Source organism: Anolis carolinensis, chromosome 3, assembly GCF_035594765.1.
Source record: "Anolis carolinensis isolate JA03-04 chromosome 3, rAnoCar3.1.pri, whole genome shotgun sequence".
Classification (NCBI taxonomy): domain Eukaryota; kingdom Metazoa; phylum Chordata; class Lepidosauria; order Squamata; family Dactyloidae; genus Anolis; species Anolis carolinensis.
Window position 1 is genome coordinate 206576980 of NC_085843.1, and position 15803 is coordinate 206592782.

A 15803-nucleotide genomic window follows, 5' to 3' on the forward strand; every position below is an offset into this window, starting at 1 on the left:
TGTTCTTTTCTGGTCTTCTGTAAAAGTTCATCTCGATTATTTTTGTCAGATCATTTCTTTTATATCCTTTTCTAATTCTAATTATTACCTACGAAATCTAATAATTGAAGATAGTCTGTTAGTAAGTTAGTATTGTATAAACAAAATTTGCTATATATCATCATGATTGTCATTCTTCTCCCCTTAACATTACACAAAGCTAATACATTTCTAATCTATTTAAGAGGCGTCAAATCATCAAATTTCAAAATCTCTTAGGTGCAGAGTAGATGTATTCCACAAAATTTGTATTTCTATGTAAAGATTCTAAATCTAATAAAGAAGTGTTGTTCCAATTATTGTCCAGAATTCTTAAATGTAGAAATAATAGATAATACATAATGTTTATAAAAGCGCAATATTAATATTTTGATCAACAAATCCTGTTATAGCTAGGTTCTTCTAATTCTTTATTGGTTTCGTGTAAGGTTCCCATTCTTCTCGTCTATCCATAATCTTTCAAAGTTATATTTTTATTGTACTCCATTTTTACCGGTTCCTCCAGTTGCCATCTTGTTTTCCACTTGACTATCTTAACTGCATCTCGAAGAATTGTATTCTTGGTGTCACATTCAAAATTTATCCCACAAATCTGCATTTTTCTCAAGTTTTGAGCATCCTCAAGAAATTTAAGTGGGAGCCTTGTGGCCAGTCCAATCGTTTTGGTGGTATATTTTCTTTCTGAACTTTTTGTTGGAGGTTGTTGTTGTAGTTGATCCTTTCCTATTCGGTGTTTTATCTCTGCCTTCATCACCTCCCTTTGCATCTTGTCTGTTTGGTCGTTTGTGAGCCAAAAATTCCAATTTGATATCAACTTTTCTGACCCCGTTCAAGATATAATCCAGCCCATCCAATCTTTTATTAGCTCTATCCACAGACTGAATCAATTTCTCAAGTTGCAGCCTCATAATTTGCCTTCGGTCATCTTCTTTAGTTCCTTTATTTGTCATTTCCGAATCTGTTGTTTTAACCTTTGGGTTACTAAAAACACTATATGACTTATCCACTTGACCACAGGATGTTACCTTCGGTTTTTTTCTTTTGATGATGATGATGATGATGATGATGATGGAAAATATAATCACTGTATTTATAATTAAGGATCTCAGCACTGATGTTTTCAATGATATAGTAATTGGTTGTTTGTTGATTATTATTTAGTGCTTATTAATTGCTTTACTGGGCTAGAGAGATGCAGCAATGACACAAACTATTGGGTTTGTCACCAGTGAGGCATATGCAGCTGCAATATAAGCAAAGTTAAGTCTTGCTTGGTTCAAGTGAGGACTTTAAAGTCATGCTTAAAGCTCTGCACTGAGGAGAGGAAAAATATTGTGGCTGGAGTATATCCTGCATTATACACATGCTATATTAATGCATCTCTTTATGTTCTCTCAGGCAGATTACGTTATACCTGTTGATGATGAGGAAGATAATTATATTGAACCCACAGAAGAAAGCCCACCACAGCCTGTAAAACGTAACTATTCAAATTGTTTTATACAAAGGCCCCTTCTACACTGCCATAAAAATTCAAATTATTTGCTATGAACTGGATTATATGGCAGTATAGTATTCTTACTGGTTCTTTAAAATAGTATTCTGGGGTTCTGTGCATACCACTCAATTATGCCTTGGAAAGCATAATATTCTATATTCTATATGCTATATTCTTCAGGCATGCAGTTTTCTGAACCAGGCTCATTTCATGCTAGATAACTATAGCACTATGATTCCACTTTAACCACCATGGCAACGTCCTATGGAATCCTGGAGTTTGTAGTTTGGGGAAGAGTTAGAAATCCCAAGATTGCAAAAGGTTGAAAGTTAAAGTGGAATCATAGTGCTGTGATTATGTAGTGCAAAAGGACTTTCGTCTCACTTTACTTGTCTGTTTTTACCAAAGGCATATATAAGAGTGCTTAAAGCAAAGCTCTGTCATGTTGGTAACACACTTTTTAAACATGCATCATTTTTCAACACAGCAATTCAGTTTTACTAGCAAACTGAAAGTTAAACCAACCCCTTATAAAAGATCAACAAAACAAGACAAACCGGAACTTGATCTTTCATTGATTACCAAAAGGCCTTTGACTCCATTGAGATCAATGCTATCCTTAATGCTCTGCACCAAGCTGGTGTAAATCCAGTGTATGTGAACATCATAAAAAGCATAAATAAAGGGTGCACAATTGATATAAAACTGTTGTCAGAAGTGTGTCACATCAGAATAAATAAAGGAGTGTGTCAAGGAGACACAATAGCCTCAAAACTGTTTGCGGTGACTTTAGAAAGCCTCTTCTAAAAAATCAATTTTAAAAGCGGGATTTCAATTGACGGTGAACAACTTTCTCATCTCCTCTTCACAGACGATTGTGTTTTTTGTTAAAAATCTGGAAGATTTATAACATGATCTCCAGCAGCTAGCTCGACTCTCAAAATCAGTAGGACTGGAAATGAACTTGAAGAAAACAAAATGGGTTAAAAATTAGCATTGTGTCCAGGGCTGCATCATTATAAACAGAGATGAAACTGAGGAATCGACTGAATATGTAATCTTGGACAACAAGTACAGTTGAATAAATTGGCAAATGGAGAATGGGCAAGAAGACGCAAGGCAGCTTGGGAGGCTTTTAATTGAAACCGGATAGTGCTAACAGATGCTAAACTGCCAATGAAGATCAGAGCAGATATCTTCAACACTACAGTTCTACCGACAATGTTATATGCATCTGAAACATGGGCAGCAAGCAAGTTAGAGGAGGAAAAACTGGCAGTCACTGGAAAGAAAGATGTGTGACATGACAATAAGAGATAAAGTCAGCAAAGAGCGATGTGGTCAATGAACTCTATGAGGCAAAAAGAAGATGGGCAGGGCATATAGCATGAGCAAAAGACAACCGATGGACATGGCGATTAACAAACTGGATACCAAGAGACCACAAGCGGTCATTGGGCACACCTCAAACTCGATGGGATGAACGAATGGTTAAGCTATTTGGCTAGAAATGGAAAAGAAAAGCACAGGATCGTATATTATGGCAAATGGTAGATTTGCATAAAGCCCAAAGGAGTGGATCGATGACAAATCAAATAGAATAGAATTATAAAAGATACAGACACATACATCAACTGTGATAACAAAATTTATGGGGACACAATCTATCTCATAAAACCTTTCATTTATATTTTTGAAAATATATGATTTATTGCTTATTTCATATAGACTCAGGATGGATCTACACTGCCATATAATCCAGTCTCTGGATCCAGATTATTTGCTTTGGACTAGATTATATGAGTCTACACTGCTATATAATTGAATCCAAAGCAGGGCCCCTTCCACACAGTTGAATAAAATCCCACATTATCTGCTTGAACTGAAATATATATCAGTATGGACTTGGATAACCCAGTTCAAAGCAGATATTATGGGATTTTCTGCCTTGATATTCTGGGTTATATGGCTGTGTGGAAGGGCCCCAGATTATCTTGTTAGTTTTGCCTGGCATATCTACATACTGTATCCAACACACTAACTTTTGAAAAGCTCTAATTTAAAACATACTTAAAGGTTGCTCCAAATGATAGGACATAGCACATGGTTTATGCTATAAAAAAGTAATTTTTATAGTATGAGCAAATAGTAGAATAATTTGCCACCCGAAAAATCTGTTTCCTGTCTCATGATATTTTTTTATTTCAGCATGACATGTATGTGTACCGATTTATTTTTTTTCTTTCTTTTTATGTAAAGCCCCAGTGGTGAACAGATCTATCAAGCCCACATCAAAGCCTGATCCTCCCAGTTCATCCATATTACCTCCCAAGCCCTTGTCTCCTTCTGCATTAGGTATGAAAAATTTGTATCATGAAAGTACTATGGAAATTCACAGAATTAATCAATGGCTCAAATGTTTCTTAAGGATACACAAAATATAAGAGAAAAGATCTTAAGATAGACGTAGAATACATAGAGGTCTCCTAGGGACAGAAAGAACGTTGCTCCCTGAATACCTTCTAGGATTGGGGGAGGAAAAGTTAAAAAAGATCTATACTGCTATATAATGCAATTTCAAACTGCATTGTACAGCAGTGTAGATCCAACCTAAGTTGTATCTATAGAGTGTTTTCATGCAAATGTGCTGGATATTCAGAACATCATTCGCTATGTTTTGCAGTTGCTCATTTCTTGTTAAAGAGATGGCCTGCTTCAATAGCTATTAACAAAGTTTTGGTTGTTTTGGCTGGATCTTCACTGCCATATAATCTAGTTTCTGAATGCAGATGAACTGGTTTGAACTACATTATATGAGTCTACACTGCCATATGACAGTGTAGATGGGGCCTTTGTTGCTAACTGTCAGCAAATCTGTTTCTACTTAAAGCTACTCTATGAATGAGAGACCTCCAAAGGTATATCTGCACTGTAGAATTAATGCAGTTTGACACCTCTTTAACTGTCATGGCTCAATGCAATGAGATTATAGCAGTTTTAGTTTGGCGAGTCACCGGCCCCTTCTACACCACCATATAAAATCCACATTATGTGCTTTGAACTGGATTATATGACAGTGTAGACTCATATAATCCAGTTTAAAATAGATAATGTAGATTGGGTTGTTGTGTGTTTTCCAGGCTGAATGGCCATGTTCCAGAAGCATTCTCTCCTGACGTTTCGTCCATATTGATGTCAGGCATCCTCAGAGGTTATGAGGTATATTGGTAAACTCAGCAAGGAAGGTTTATATATTTGTGGAAGGTCCAGGGTGGGGAAAAAGAACTCTTGTCTGTTGAAGGCCAGTGTGAATTTTGTAATTAATCACCTTAATTAACATTGAATAGCCTTGCAAACCATGTCCTGGCTTCTTTTTGCCTGGGGTAATCCTTTGTTCGAAGGCATCAGCTGCCCCTGATTGACTCATGTCTGGAATTCCTCTGTTTTCAGAGTGTTGTTCCTTATTTACTGTTCTGATTGTAGAGTTTTTTAATACTGGTAGCCAGATTTTGTTCATTTTTATGGTTTCCGCCTTTCTGTTTAAATTGTCCACATGCTTGTGGATTTCAATGGCTTCCCTGTGTAGTCTGTCATGATAGTTGTTAGAGTGGTCCAGCATTTCAGTGTTTTTAAATAATATACTGTGTCCAGGTTGGTTCATCAAGTGGTCTGCTATGGCTGACTTCTCTGGTTGAATTAGTCTGCAGTGCCTTTCATGTTCCTTGATTCGTGTTTGGGCGCTGTGTTGGATGCCTGCCTTAAATGTAGGTGAAATGTCAGGAGATAATACTTCTGGAACATGGCCATACAGCCCGGAAAACATACAACAACCCTGTGATTCCGGCCATGGAAACCTTCGACAACACATAATGTAGATTATCTGCTTTGATATTCTGGATTATATGGCAGTGTAGAAGGGGCCACTAGAACTCTTTGGAAGGGAAGTTTAAAGACCTTATAAAACTCTTCAAATGCAACATCTGCTTCTTGAGAAATTGTGGGAAAGCCCTTTGTGGTGGTAGACCATTCATACAAGCACTTTGAATCACAGCAAGCTTTATGGAGCACTTCATTTACTGCATCCCCGGGATTGATTTTTCAATCATAAATTGGCTTTAATGCTAACTGTAGGTTCATTAAACATATGCAGGGGGGATTAGCATTTAAATGAGGTGCTTTTTATTAGATGCACAGCAGTATATGTTCATGTAATCCATCAGATTTCAAGGGAGTTAATAATAATGTTGTGCTACTCCAATAAAACATCGCCCCCTAGTGGTCGCTGACAATAATACATATACACATATCCTAGATGGTATTTTAACTTAATGCCATTTGCCACAGCTGAAAACTGAGTTTATTTTACATTCCAGTCTATTTTTAGGTCCAAGTTAAAGTACTGTCTGTAATTTTTAAGTGACTAAGGCCCTGAAAACGTAAACATAACCAAATTTTACTTATGCCAAACATGAATGCAATGGCCATAAACAGAGGTGCATTGTGCAGTACTTAACCTTGAAAGTAGTTGTTCTACTCCAGAAACTTCATTTTTGTGGCTGTGACAAACTATGTTGAATTGATTGAGACTCTATGAGATATTCATTGAAAAATTAGCACACAATGTGTTGCAGGATGTCACGCAGTTTAACAGACTTTTCCCATTTTTTTATAGAACAAATTAGGAAATGACATTTATAACCCAGGAACAAAAACCGTGTTTCATAGTATTTTGTGTCTAGTTTTTGCAGTTTCTCGATAGTTTTGGTTATATGTTTTATTCCATGTTTATTTTATGCAGATGTTATTTTTAAAATGATATTAAAAATAAATAAAAGGCCCTTCGACTCCAACCAGTTAATAGTCAAAAGCCTATCTGTTGTTTAGAAAAGTTTTAGTCTGCCAGTAGAAAATTGATTAGTGAGGAATCAAGGAAAAAAATTTGTAAAAGGGAATTCCACAACTGAGGGCGCTTCCAGACAGCACTAAATCACAGGTTTTAAACAGGGGCAAAAAATCCCAGGACTTCAGAAGAGGTTCACATGCAGACCTTTTAGTCCTGGGTTTCCTGCCTCCGTTGTCCAGACTTGCTGCTTTGTTCCAAGATTTAGAGGCTCCCAAGGTGGCCGCCACAGGACTTCCATCGGAAACCTTGGCAGCTTTTTTTTTAAGCCCCAGGTTGTGGATATATGGATATCGGATCATTGCAAAAGTTCTGTTCTTTATCCTGGCCAGAAAAGCTGTGACCTCCAGACGTTTCATGAAGTATCTGCCACACAAACAAACCTAATGGAGTAGGACCACTTCTGCCCAAGTCAGCAATGCACAGTGAAACAGGAGCACACACTTTCAAGCCAGGAACAGAATCTTGTCATTATTGACACTTTTTAGAGCCTGGCTGCCTGGCCATCTGTCCAGACAGATTTGATTGTGTACTTGTGGCATGGAACAATGGGGTGCTGTTCCTAGGTTATACATGGCTGTTCCTATTAGCCTCCTACATGACCTTGGCTGTCAGTATTTACATTGCTCTCCAGCACATCCATGTCCCAATAGCCAGTAGTAAGTTTTTGCCATTTATTTTATTATGTTATTATTATTTATAGTATTTATATTCCACCCTTCTCACCCCGAAGGGGACTCGGGGCGGACTACAATGTACATATACTGGCAAACGTTAAATGCCATTAGACATACGACACACACAGACAGAGACACAGAGGCTATTTAACATTCCAGCTTCTGACTTCATGGGGGTATGCTCGATTCCGGCCACAGGGGGAGCTGCTGCTTCATCATCCACTGTGATACCAAGTCCTTGATGGATACTTCCTCATTTCTTTCCTCAGGCTGCTGGATGATTTTTATGGTGTTGTAAATTAATTAAATTAGCCTCCCCATATAAAAGGTAAAGGTAAAGGTTTCCCCTGACGTTAAGTCCAGTCGTGACCGACTCTGGGGGTTGGTGCTCATCTCCATTTCTAAGCCGAAAAGCCAGTGTTGTCCATAGACATCTCCAAGGTCATGTGGCCGGCATGACTGCATGGAGCGCCGTTACCTTCCTGCCGGAGTGGTACCTATTGATCTACTCACATTTGCATGTTTTCAAACTGCTAGGTTGGCAGAAACCCCATATGGATACCAAAATTCATGGATGCTCAAATCCCATTATTTATGATGGTATGGTAAAATAATGCCCTTTATATAAAACGTTTACATTTTGGATTGGGGGTAGTATTTTTAAGTGGAATCCATGGATACAGAGTGCCAACTATACTTCCAATAGCCTAGATCCAAACCATTCTGGCCCCTTCTACACTGCCATATAATCCAGATTATCAAAGCAGATAATCCACATTATCTGCTTTGAACTGGATTATATGAGTCTACACATATAACCCAGTTCAAAGCAGATAATCTGGATTTTATATGGCAATGTAGAATGGACCATAGAGGTTTATAGGTCAGTAGTCTGAATTATAAAAGTGGACCAGTTCAGTCAAGTGTGAGTGAACACATCAAGACTGAGAAGCGATAAAGTGCCTTCCAGTGTTCCAAGCAGGATGCAGTCAAGTCTCCTTTGTGCCATCCCTACATTTGTTTTCCATGTGCATATTTTAATTTTGCTTCGGTTTCTAAATTCATATTATCTGGCTGTTTCTTGTTTCAGATGTCTATGAAGTTCCCGAAGAAGAGGTAAGAGCTCTATATACACATTTTTTAAAAAGATTCAGAGATACACATTTCTGCCTACACAGGAGAAACCCTATTTTACACAGGTTTTGGAGTATTTTGGATTTCTGAATTTCAGATAAGGGATGCGCAGAAAAAAGACCTTTGATTGGCTCTAGCACAATATCAAGCGCTAAGAGCCAAGCAGCAAACATGATGCCCATGCCCATTCTAAGACTCAACTCTGCCCCTTCTAAGGTCCCATCTACACTATCATATAATCTAGTATCTGAATCCAGATTATCTGCTTTGAACTGGATTATATGGCAGTGTAGACTCATATAATCCAGTTCAAAGCAGATAATCTGGATTCAGAAACTGGATTATATGGCAGTGTAGACTCATATAATCCAGTTCAAAGCAGATAATCTGGATTCAGAAACTGGATTATATGGTAGATCCAGCCTAAGACTGTTTTTAAATGTTTTTATCGTTTGTGAATGCTAATGAGTGGCTCATTTTTTCAACAGGAAACGTCATCACCTCCATTAACCAGGTAATGGCTCTCAGCTGTAATAGTATCTGAGTAAGGGCGCCCTACACTATAGAATTAATGCAGTTTGGCACCACTTTAAGTGCCATGGCTCAATGCTGTAGAATTTTGGGGATTCTGGTTTTACGAAGTCTTTCTTTCACCTGCTCTGCTAAAGAGTACTGATGCCTCACCAAACTACAAGAAACAGATTCCTAAAATGTACAGAGATACTCGCAGGAACACCTCAGCAAGCAAGAGTCCAAAAGTGGCAGGTTAAAACCCAGAAAGCACTCCCTGTGCTTTCCGCTCAATAATTAAAAGTAACATTATTTATTTATTTATTTATTTCTATTCTGCCCTATCTCCCTGAAGGGACTCACATCTCTGTGAGTTACCTATTGGTCCTCTATCTGCGCAGGTATGGTCATTGAGGCCAATATTATGGCTAACATATGTCATTTCCAGAATTACTTAATATTCATGTATCTTTCTCTTGCAATCCAGAAAAGTAACCTTTTCAAGCTCTTGCACAAAACAGTCACTTTGATCCTTTCCAAAGGGAAACCCTGTTAATACTCTTCTCCCCCCCCCTTCCAGAATTTCAAAGCCACTTCCTCCAAAGCCTGTCCAGAGACAAACTGAAGAACACAATGGAGCTAGGGAATCCATTAAACCAGACAGGTTAGTTCTTGATATTTTGCTTAAAATCTACTCTATTAAATAACAAGTATGTCACCAAACATGTCTCATATTGAGCATGAGCTGTGTAATACTATTAAAGAACAAAATAGAGATTGCAATTTTAATTAGGAAAAAAGTTAAGACTGAAACATTTTTTAAAAATTCTTTCCAGAAATGTTTTGCCGATTCCAAGACAGCGTCCCCCATCAAAAGTAAGTTACTTCTCTTGCCTATCTGGGTTTAAAACATACTTATTGCTTTAGCTGCTGGAACAGAAAGGCTACTTTGGGGTTGGGGGGGGGATAGATTTATATCCCACCTTTCTTCAAAATAATGTCACTCAAAGCCTTTAACAATTTGTTCATTTATAATATTTACAACCATCCCTCCATATTCGCAGGCTAAACTTGATTATTCACACATTACACAGGAAAACAAAAATGTGTCTTGGTGTCTTGGATTTTAGGCCTATTCCTGGAGTTATTTGGATTCAGAAAATTGCATTGGATGGACCGTATCAGCTCTAATCTGACAAATGTGTTTTGATTCTAGGAACCAGATGGCCTGAGAATACAGAATGATGAAAGTAAGTACATTTTGCATGTAAGCCCTCAGATGAACTTCTTGCATGGCAACTGGAGGCACCAAAATCAATTTCCATTGCTCCATTTTATCTATAATACTGAATATACTGTATATACTTGAGTATAAGCCTAGTTTTTCCGCCCATTTTTAAGACTGAAATAGCCCCCCTCAGCTTATACTCAGGTGAGGGTCCTGGTTGGCTTATATTTGGGTCAGCTTATACTCAAGAATATATGGTACATTTATTATTTTTCTCTATTATTGTTGCTGCTATTACATTTATTTTACTCTATTTTATTATTATTAATAATAATACATTTATTATTTCACTCTGATCTTATTATTATTATTGCATTTATTATTTTATTCTATTTATTATTACATGTATTATTTTCCTGTACAGTAGAGTCTCACTTATCCAAGCCTCGCTTATCCAAGTTTCTGGATTATCCAAGCCATTTTTGTAGTCAATGTTTTCAATATATCATGATATTTTGGTGTTAAATTCATAAATACAGTAATTACAACATAACATTACTGTGTATTGAACTGCTTTTTCTGTCAAATTTGTTGTAAAACATGATGTTTTGGTGCTTAATTTGTAAAATCATAACCTAATTTGATGTTTAATAGGCTTTCCCTTAATCCCTCCTTATTATCCAAGATATTCGCTTATCCAGGCTTCTGCCGGCCCGTTTAGCTTGGATAAGTGAGACTCTACTGTATTTATTATTATTATTATTACATGTATTATTTTACTCTATTATTATTAAAAGGATACATAAGCACATTTACATTGAAGAAGATGAGATAATGATTTGATCAGAGTTGGACAGTCTTATCTTAAATTTGAGTTTTATGTAAATATTCAAAAACATTTAACCTACTGATGCCTCAATTAATGTAATTTTATTGGTATCTATTTTTATTTCTGAAATGTACCACCCTCGGCTTATACTGGAGTCAATGTTTTCCCAGTTTTTTTGAGGTAAAATTAGGTGCCTCGGCTTATATTCGGGTTGGCTTATACTCGAGTATATACGGTACTTAGAAGGGCGAAAGCCACTTTGAATGGTTAAGTTTATTTCTTAAGGGGGGGGAAGCTTTGGAGTGCAATGCAAATTAACATTCATTTGGCATCCAATGCATCCATTTCTTTGAAGTGTGTATTTCACCTTTTCTAATGGATACTTTTTATTATTTCTTACTCTGTACTGTTTGGAGTACTGGTTCAACAGACTAGGTAATGCACATAAATTACAAATGAAAACATATCTGCATTAAATCTGACCTCTTTGATGAATGCAATAGTTAGCCTTTGGCAAGCCATTCACTCTCAGTCACTCTAATCTACAATATAATAATCATACTGACCTATCCTACTGCATAAGGTTGAAATGGTTAGTATGAAAACACTTGAGAAACTAAGGAAGTACTATGATATGTATTATGACGTTAATTTCCCTAGCAGCAGTTGAGTGTTAATAATAATAAAATTTAACAAAAGGATTTCTAGAAGTCCAGCATGTGTTAAGGATTCTCAAAGAATTTATAATTCTGGAAGAATTAAGTTGGGATGGAAAGCGTTTTTTTTTTACTCTTAAACCTGATTCTTTGTTGGCAGTTTCTAATGTGGAGGGTTTTTTTCTAAAGAAACTGGTATTAAGTACATTGAACCAAGTATCGTGTTTGAATTTCAGATCACAACAACAAAAGTGCTGCAGAATTCAAGTTTCCATCTGTTACAATCCCATCTCCATTGCCGAGGATTACGTATGTGACAAACAATCCATTACTTTTCCTGACATACGAACTGTATTTCAGTCTGCTGCTTCAGTACCACATGGAGATAGTGCTGTGCATTAATTTATTCTTTAAACTTCTTCTAAACAAAGGTCTTGCCAATGTGATGAAAAGAGTGTAGGCATAGGCATTGGCAGGTGGTATATGTGCCCCTACTTGAGTTGACTTATCTGGCCATGGTTACATATGTATTAGGCTGGATCTACACTGCCATATAATCCAGATTATCAAAGCAGATAATCTGGATTTTTATGACAATGTAGAAGGAACCTAAGAGGAACATAAACTTGAATTGAAATTACTTGTTTCTTTAGACACTGGGTGTTTTCACGCTACCCAAGTATATTATTATTCCACTTAAAAGGCCATGGCAACATGGTTTGCAATCCTGAGATTTACAATTTAGGAAGAGGTATTTAGAATTCTTATCCAGCAAGCTCTAATGCCTTCCCAGGATACCATGTTGTCATAGAACTAGTAATATGAAAGGGAATATTCATTGTGCACTTATTCATAAATGAATAAACTTAAAATAAGGAGTGGGAAATCTGTGGTGCTCTGGATGTTTTTGGCCTGCAGTTCCCATCAGTCTCACCAGTATGACCAAGAGTAAATAGATAAAAGCATCTCATGGGTGAAGGTTTCCCACCCCTTTTCAAAAACTATTTTTTTTCCTTTGGCTTGGACATCTGACTCCTATAACCTTACTTTGTCTCCTGCATTCTCAGTGCAGTCCCTCAAAAAGGTATTTGAGGGGACCACAGTGAACGACAAAAGGAGAAAGCCTTCTGTGCACTCTTCTCTGCATCCACTCATCCTATTTAAGAAAGCAACTTTATTCCTTCCTTTTTTTCCCCCCTGCAGAAAAAAACTCCCAAACCCAGCAATACTACCAGTAAGTTGCTTTTGTATTTATAACATTAATGTAGGCTGAACATTAATTCTGAAATCAAGTCTGACATTATTATACAATCCAGTGGTTGGTTCACTTACATCCGTTCAGGAATGTATGCTTAATATTCTAATCTCAATTTAATTGCTAGTCCCAACTAGAATAAACCCATTAAATCTTTTGCTGAATGGTAGATTAACATTTGTGTAGTAATTTGAGTATTGGATTGTGTCTCCGGAGAATAAGGTTCAGTTCCCTGCTCAGCCATGGAAACCCACTGAGGCCCCTTCTACAATGCCATATAAAATCCAGATTATCTGCTTTGAACTGGATTATATGGCACTGTAAACTCATATAATCCAGTTCAAAGCAAATAATGTTTGTTTATTTATTTACAGGATTTATATTCTGCCCTTCTCACCCCGGAGGGGACTCAGGGCTGATCACAACGCACATATACATGGCAAACATTCAATGCCATTATTACACATATACAGATAGATAGCAGAGGCAATTTTAACATTTTCCAGCATCCGGCTTCATAAGGGTATGCTTGATTCTGGTCACAGGGGGAGTCTTTTTTTGATTGTAGTACTTCGTCATTGCTCTTCGCACACTGGCAGTTTTTATGGTGTGGTGAATTAAATTAAATTAGCCTCCCTGCATTAAGCGGTACCTAAATTGTCTAGACACCACTGCAGCTGTTTTCGAGCTGTTTAGGTGGGCAGCAGGCTAGGCTATTAAACGGTTGGCTTAATCCAACGTGGGCTTCGAACCAATGAACTTTTGGTCAGTAATGATTTATTGCTGCTGGCTACTAACCAGCCCCAGAATATCAAAGCAAATAATGTGGATTGTTTGCTTTGATAATCTGGATTATATAGCAGTGTAGATCCACCCTAAGAAAGCTTTCTCATATGTCCCCACTTGGATGGGCCAAGTGTATTGGTGGAACCAAGACCCCAATGGAGTTTGCAACTGTATTGAACTGCATTATATGAGTAAATGGGTCAATTTATCTAACAGAAGTATGGAAGAAAACACCCGGATGCCTTTTGCTATGAAATTGTGGGACTTCCCTCATACACTTACTGAGGCCCCCTTCCACACAGTTGTATAAAATTCCACATCTGCTTTGAACTGGGTTATATGGAATTGTGGACTCAGATAACCCAGTTCAAAGCAAATATTATGGATTATCTGCCTTGATATTCTGGGCTATATAGCTGTGTTGAAGGATCCTGAATCATAGCTTACGAACATAACAGTACTTAACATTTTGCTTAACTTATTTCATGTGATTGCCTATGATAATGGCTAGTAATTACACTTTTAAAAATCTCCAGTTTTATGTATATAGATTTTTGACAAATCTAGAATGTTGTTTTGTATTTTTGTAAACTAATAGAACTGTGCATAAGAGTTTTTTGCTGTTGTTCATGTAGACTAGAAATGTGAAATGCAATAATTATTTGTTATCCAATATATTTTTCTGTGAAATGCATAGTTTTCTACTGCCAAGTTTCTGTTTACATGACCATGGTTTCAAAATACAAAAGCAGGGATCACAGTGAAGACTTACAGTATAAAGTTCTTCATAAAGAATTTTTTTTAGGATGACAGTTCCTTTTCCACTCCTTTGTGTTCTCATAAAGGTTTTTGTATCTAAGACAAAGAACATAATCCATTTTTATCTCCTTGTGCATCAACACTATATGAGCAACTGTGGAACAAAAGATGCCAGGGAAATAATATAAGTGAAGTCATTTTCATATTCTCTGGAGGTAATTTGATTTTTCTCAAAGGAGGAATTTACACAATAAAATTAGCTATCACCCAGAAATAAGTTTAAGAAAAGACAGTTTCATGAACTACCTTATCAAAGTTAATAGCAAACCCTATTGAAATGGAGCCCCTGGTGGCGTAATGGGTTAAACCCTTGTGCTGGCAAGACTGCTGACCGAAAGGTAGGCGATTCAAATCCAGAGAGCGGGGTGAGCTCCCGTCTATCAGCTCCAGCTTCCCATGCAGGGACATGAGAGAAGCCTCCCAGCAGGATGGTAAAACATTGGGCAACATCCTTGCATACAGCCAATTTTCTCACACCAAAAGGGACTTGCAGTTTCTCAAGTCACTTCTGACACACACAAAAAAACCCCTATTGAAATGAATAACTTGTGTCCCAAGAATACCATAGCGTCACACCTAGAAAATGCCTAAAGAGGATATATTTTGTCAAGTGAATGAATGATACTACAGATCTTGGTACCATGGATATGGAAATTGGGCATGTCACACCATTTTGGAGCCCTTCTATACTGCCATATTATCCAGAATATCAAGGCAGATAATCTGGATTTTATACAGTTGTGTGGAAAGGGCCTTAGCCTTAGAGGAAGGCTGGATCTACACTGCCCTATATCCTAGGATCTGATCCCAAATTATCTGATTATCCCAGATTATCTGATAGTGTAGACTCATATAATCCAGTTCAAAGCAGATAATCTGGGATCAGATCCTGAGATATAGGGTAGCGTAGATCCAGCCTAAATCTTGCCAAGAAAACCCTATGATATGGTCACCATAAGTAAAGGTCGACTTGAAACAAAACAAAAGACCAATTCTCACATTGAAACTTGTTAAGATAGATTTGAGATATTTATTGTGTTGTCAAAGGCTTTCGTGGCCGGAACCACTGGGTTGCTGCAAGTTTTCCAGGCTGTATGCTTCTGGAACATGGCCATACAGACTGGAAAACCCACAGTAACCCAGAGACATTTATTGTTGAGATTAATATTTGGTCAAACGTTTGGTTCTGTTCATATAAAACAATATCTAATGGGGATTCTCATCTAATACTTGCAAAGATGGGTTGTGAGAAGTTGATATTTTGGAATGTCTAATTAGTGGTTGAAAGAACATTTTACCATTTATTTTCTCTTCTAAACAGCAGACGTTTGGGAAAGCAATTGAATATTGCTGTTTGCTTCTCTGGGACTTATTTTCTTCTTCTTTTTGATGTAATTGTAGAAACCGACACTCCCTGAGAGAGACCATCTCAGTATTATTGAAGGTAAACTGCCTCTTTGGTTCGAACATTT

At 37.2% G+C, this 15803-nt stretch overlaps 1 protein-coding gene and 1 non-coding gene across 11 annotated transcripts in view; one reads left to right on the top strand and one right to left on the bottom strand.

The window, feature by feature from the left end:
* The window catches only part of blnk (B cell linker), a 158850-nt gene that overhangs the window by 133727 nt on the left and 9320 nt on the right, over window positions 1-15803 (top strand). For 7 of the 10 annotated variants that reach the window (XM_008116752.3, XM_008116748.3, XM_008116750.3 and 4 more), the window contains 10 exons: window positions 1438-1519; window positions 3797-3892; window positions 8205-8230; window positions 8737-8762; window positions 9339-9422; window positions 9595-9634; window positions 9975-10008; window positions 11708-11780; window positions 12675-12705; window positions 15733-15775. In XM_008116752.3, coding sequence (XP_008114959.2) covers window positions 1438-1519; window positions 3797-3892; window positions 8205-8230; window positions 8737-8762; window positions 9339-9422; window positions 9595-9634; window positions 9975-10008; window positions 11708-11780; window positions 12675-12705; window positions 15733-15775 — 535 coding nt within the window. The remainder of the gene's footprint in view (window positions 1-1437; window positions 1520-3796; window positions 3893-8204; window positions 8231-8736; window positions 8763-9338; window positions 9423-9594; window positions 9635-9974; window positions 10009-11707; window positions 11781-12674; window positions 12706-15732; window positions 15776-15803) is intronic. The other 3 variants (XM_008116754.3, XM_008116753.3, XM_016995903.2) reach the window with 3 other exon arrangements.
* On the bottom strand, window positions 15395-15477 carry mir9572 (microRNA mir-9572). Its single transcript, NR_163050.1, has one exon. It is a non-coding gene; the product is annotated as a microRNA mir-9572 (primary transcript).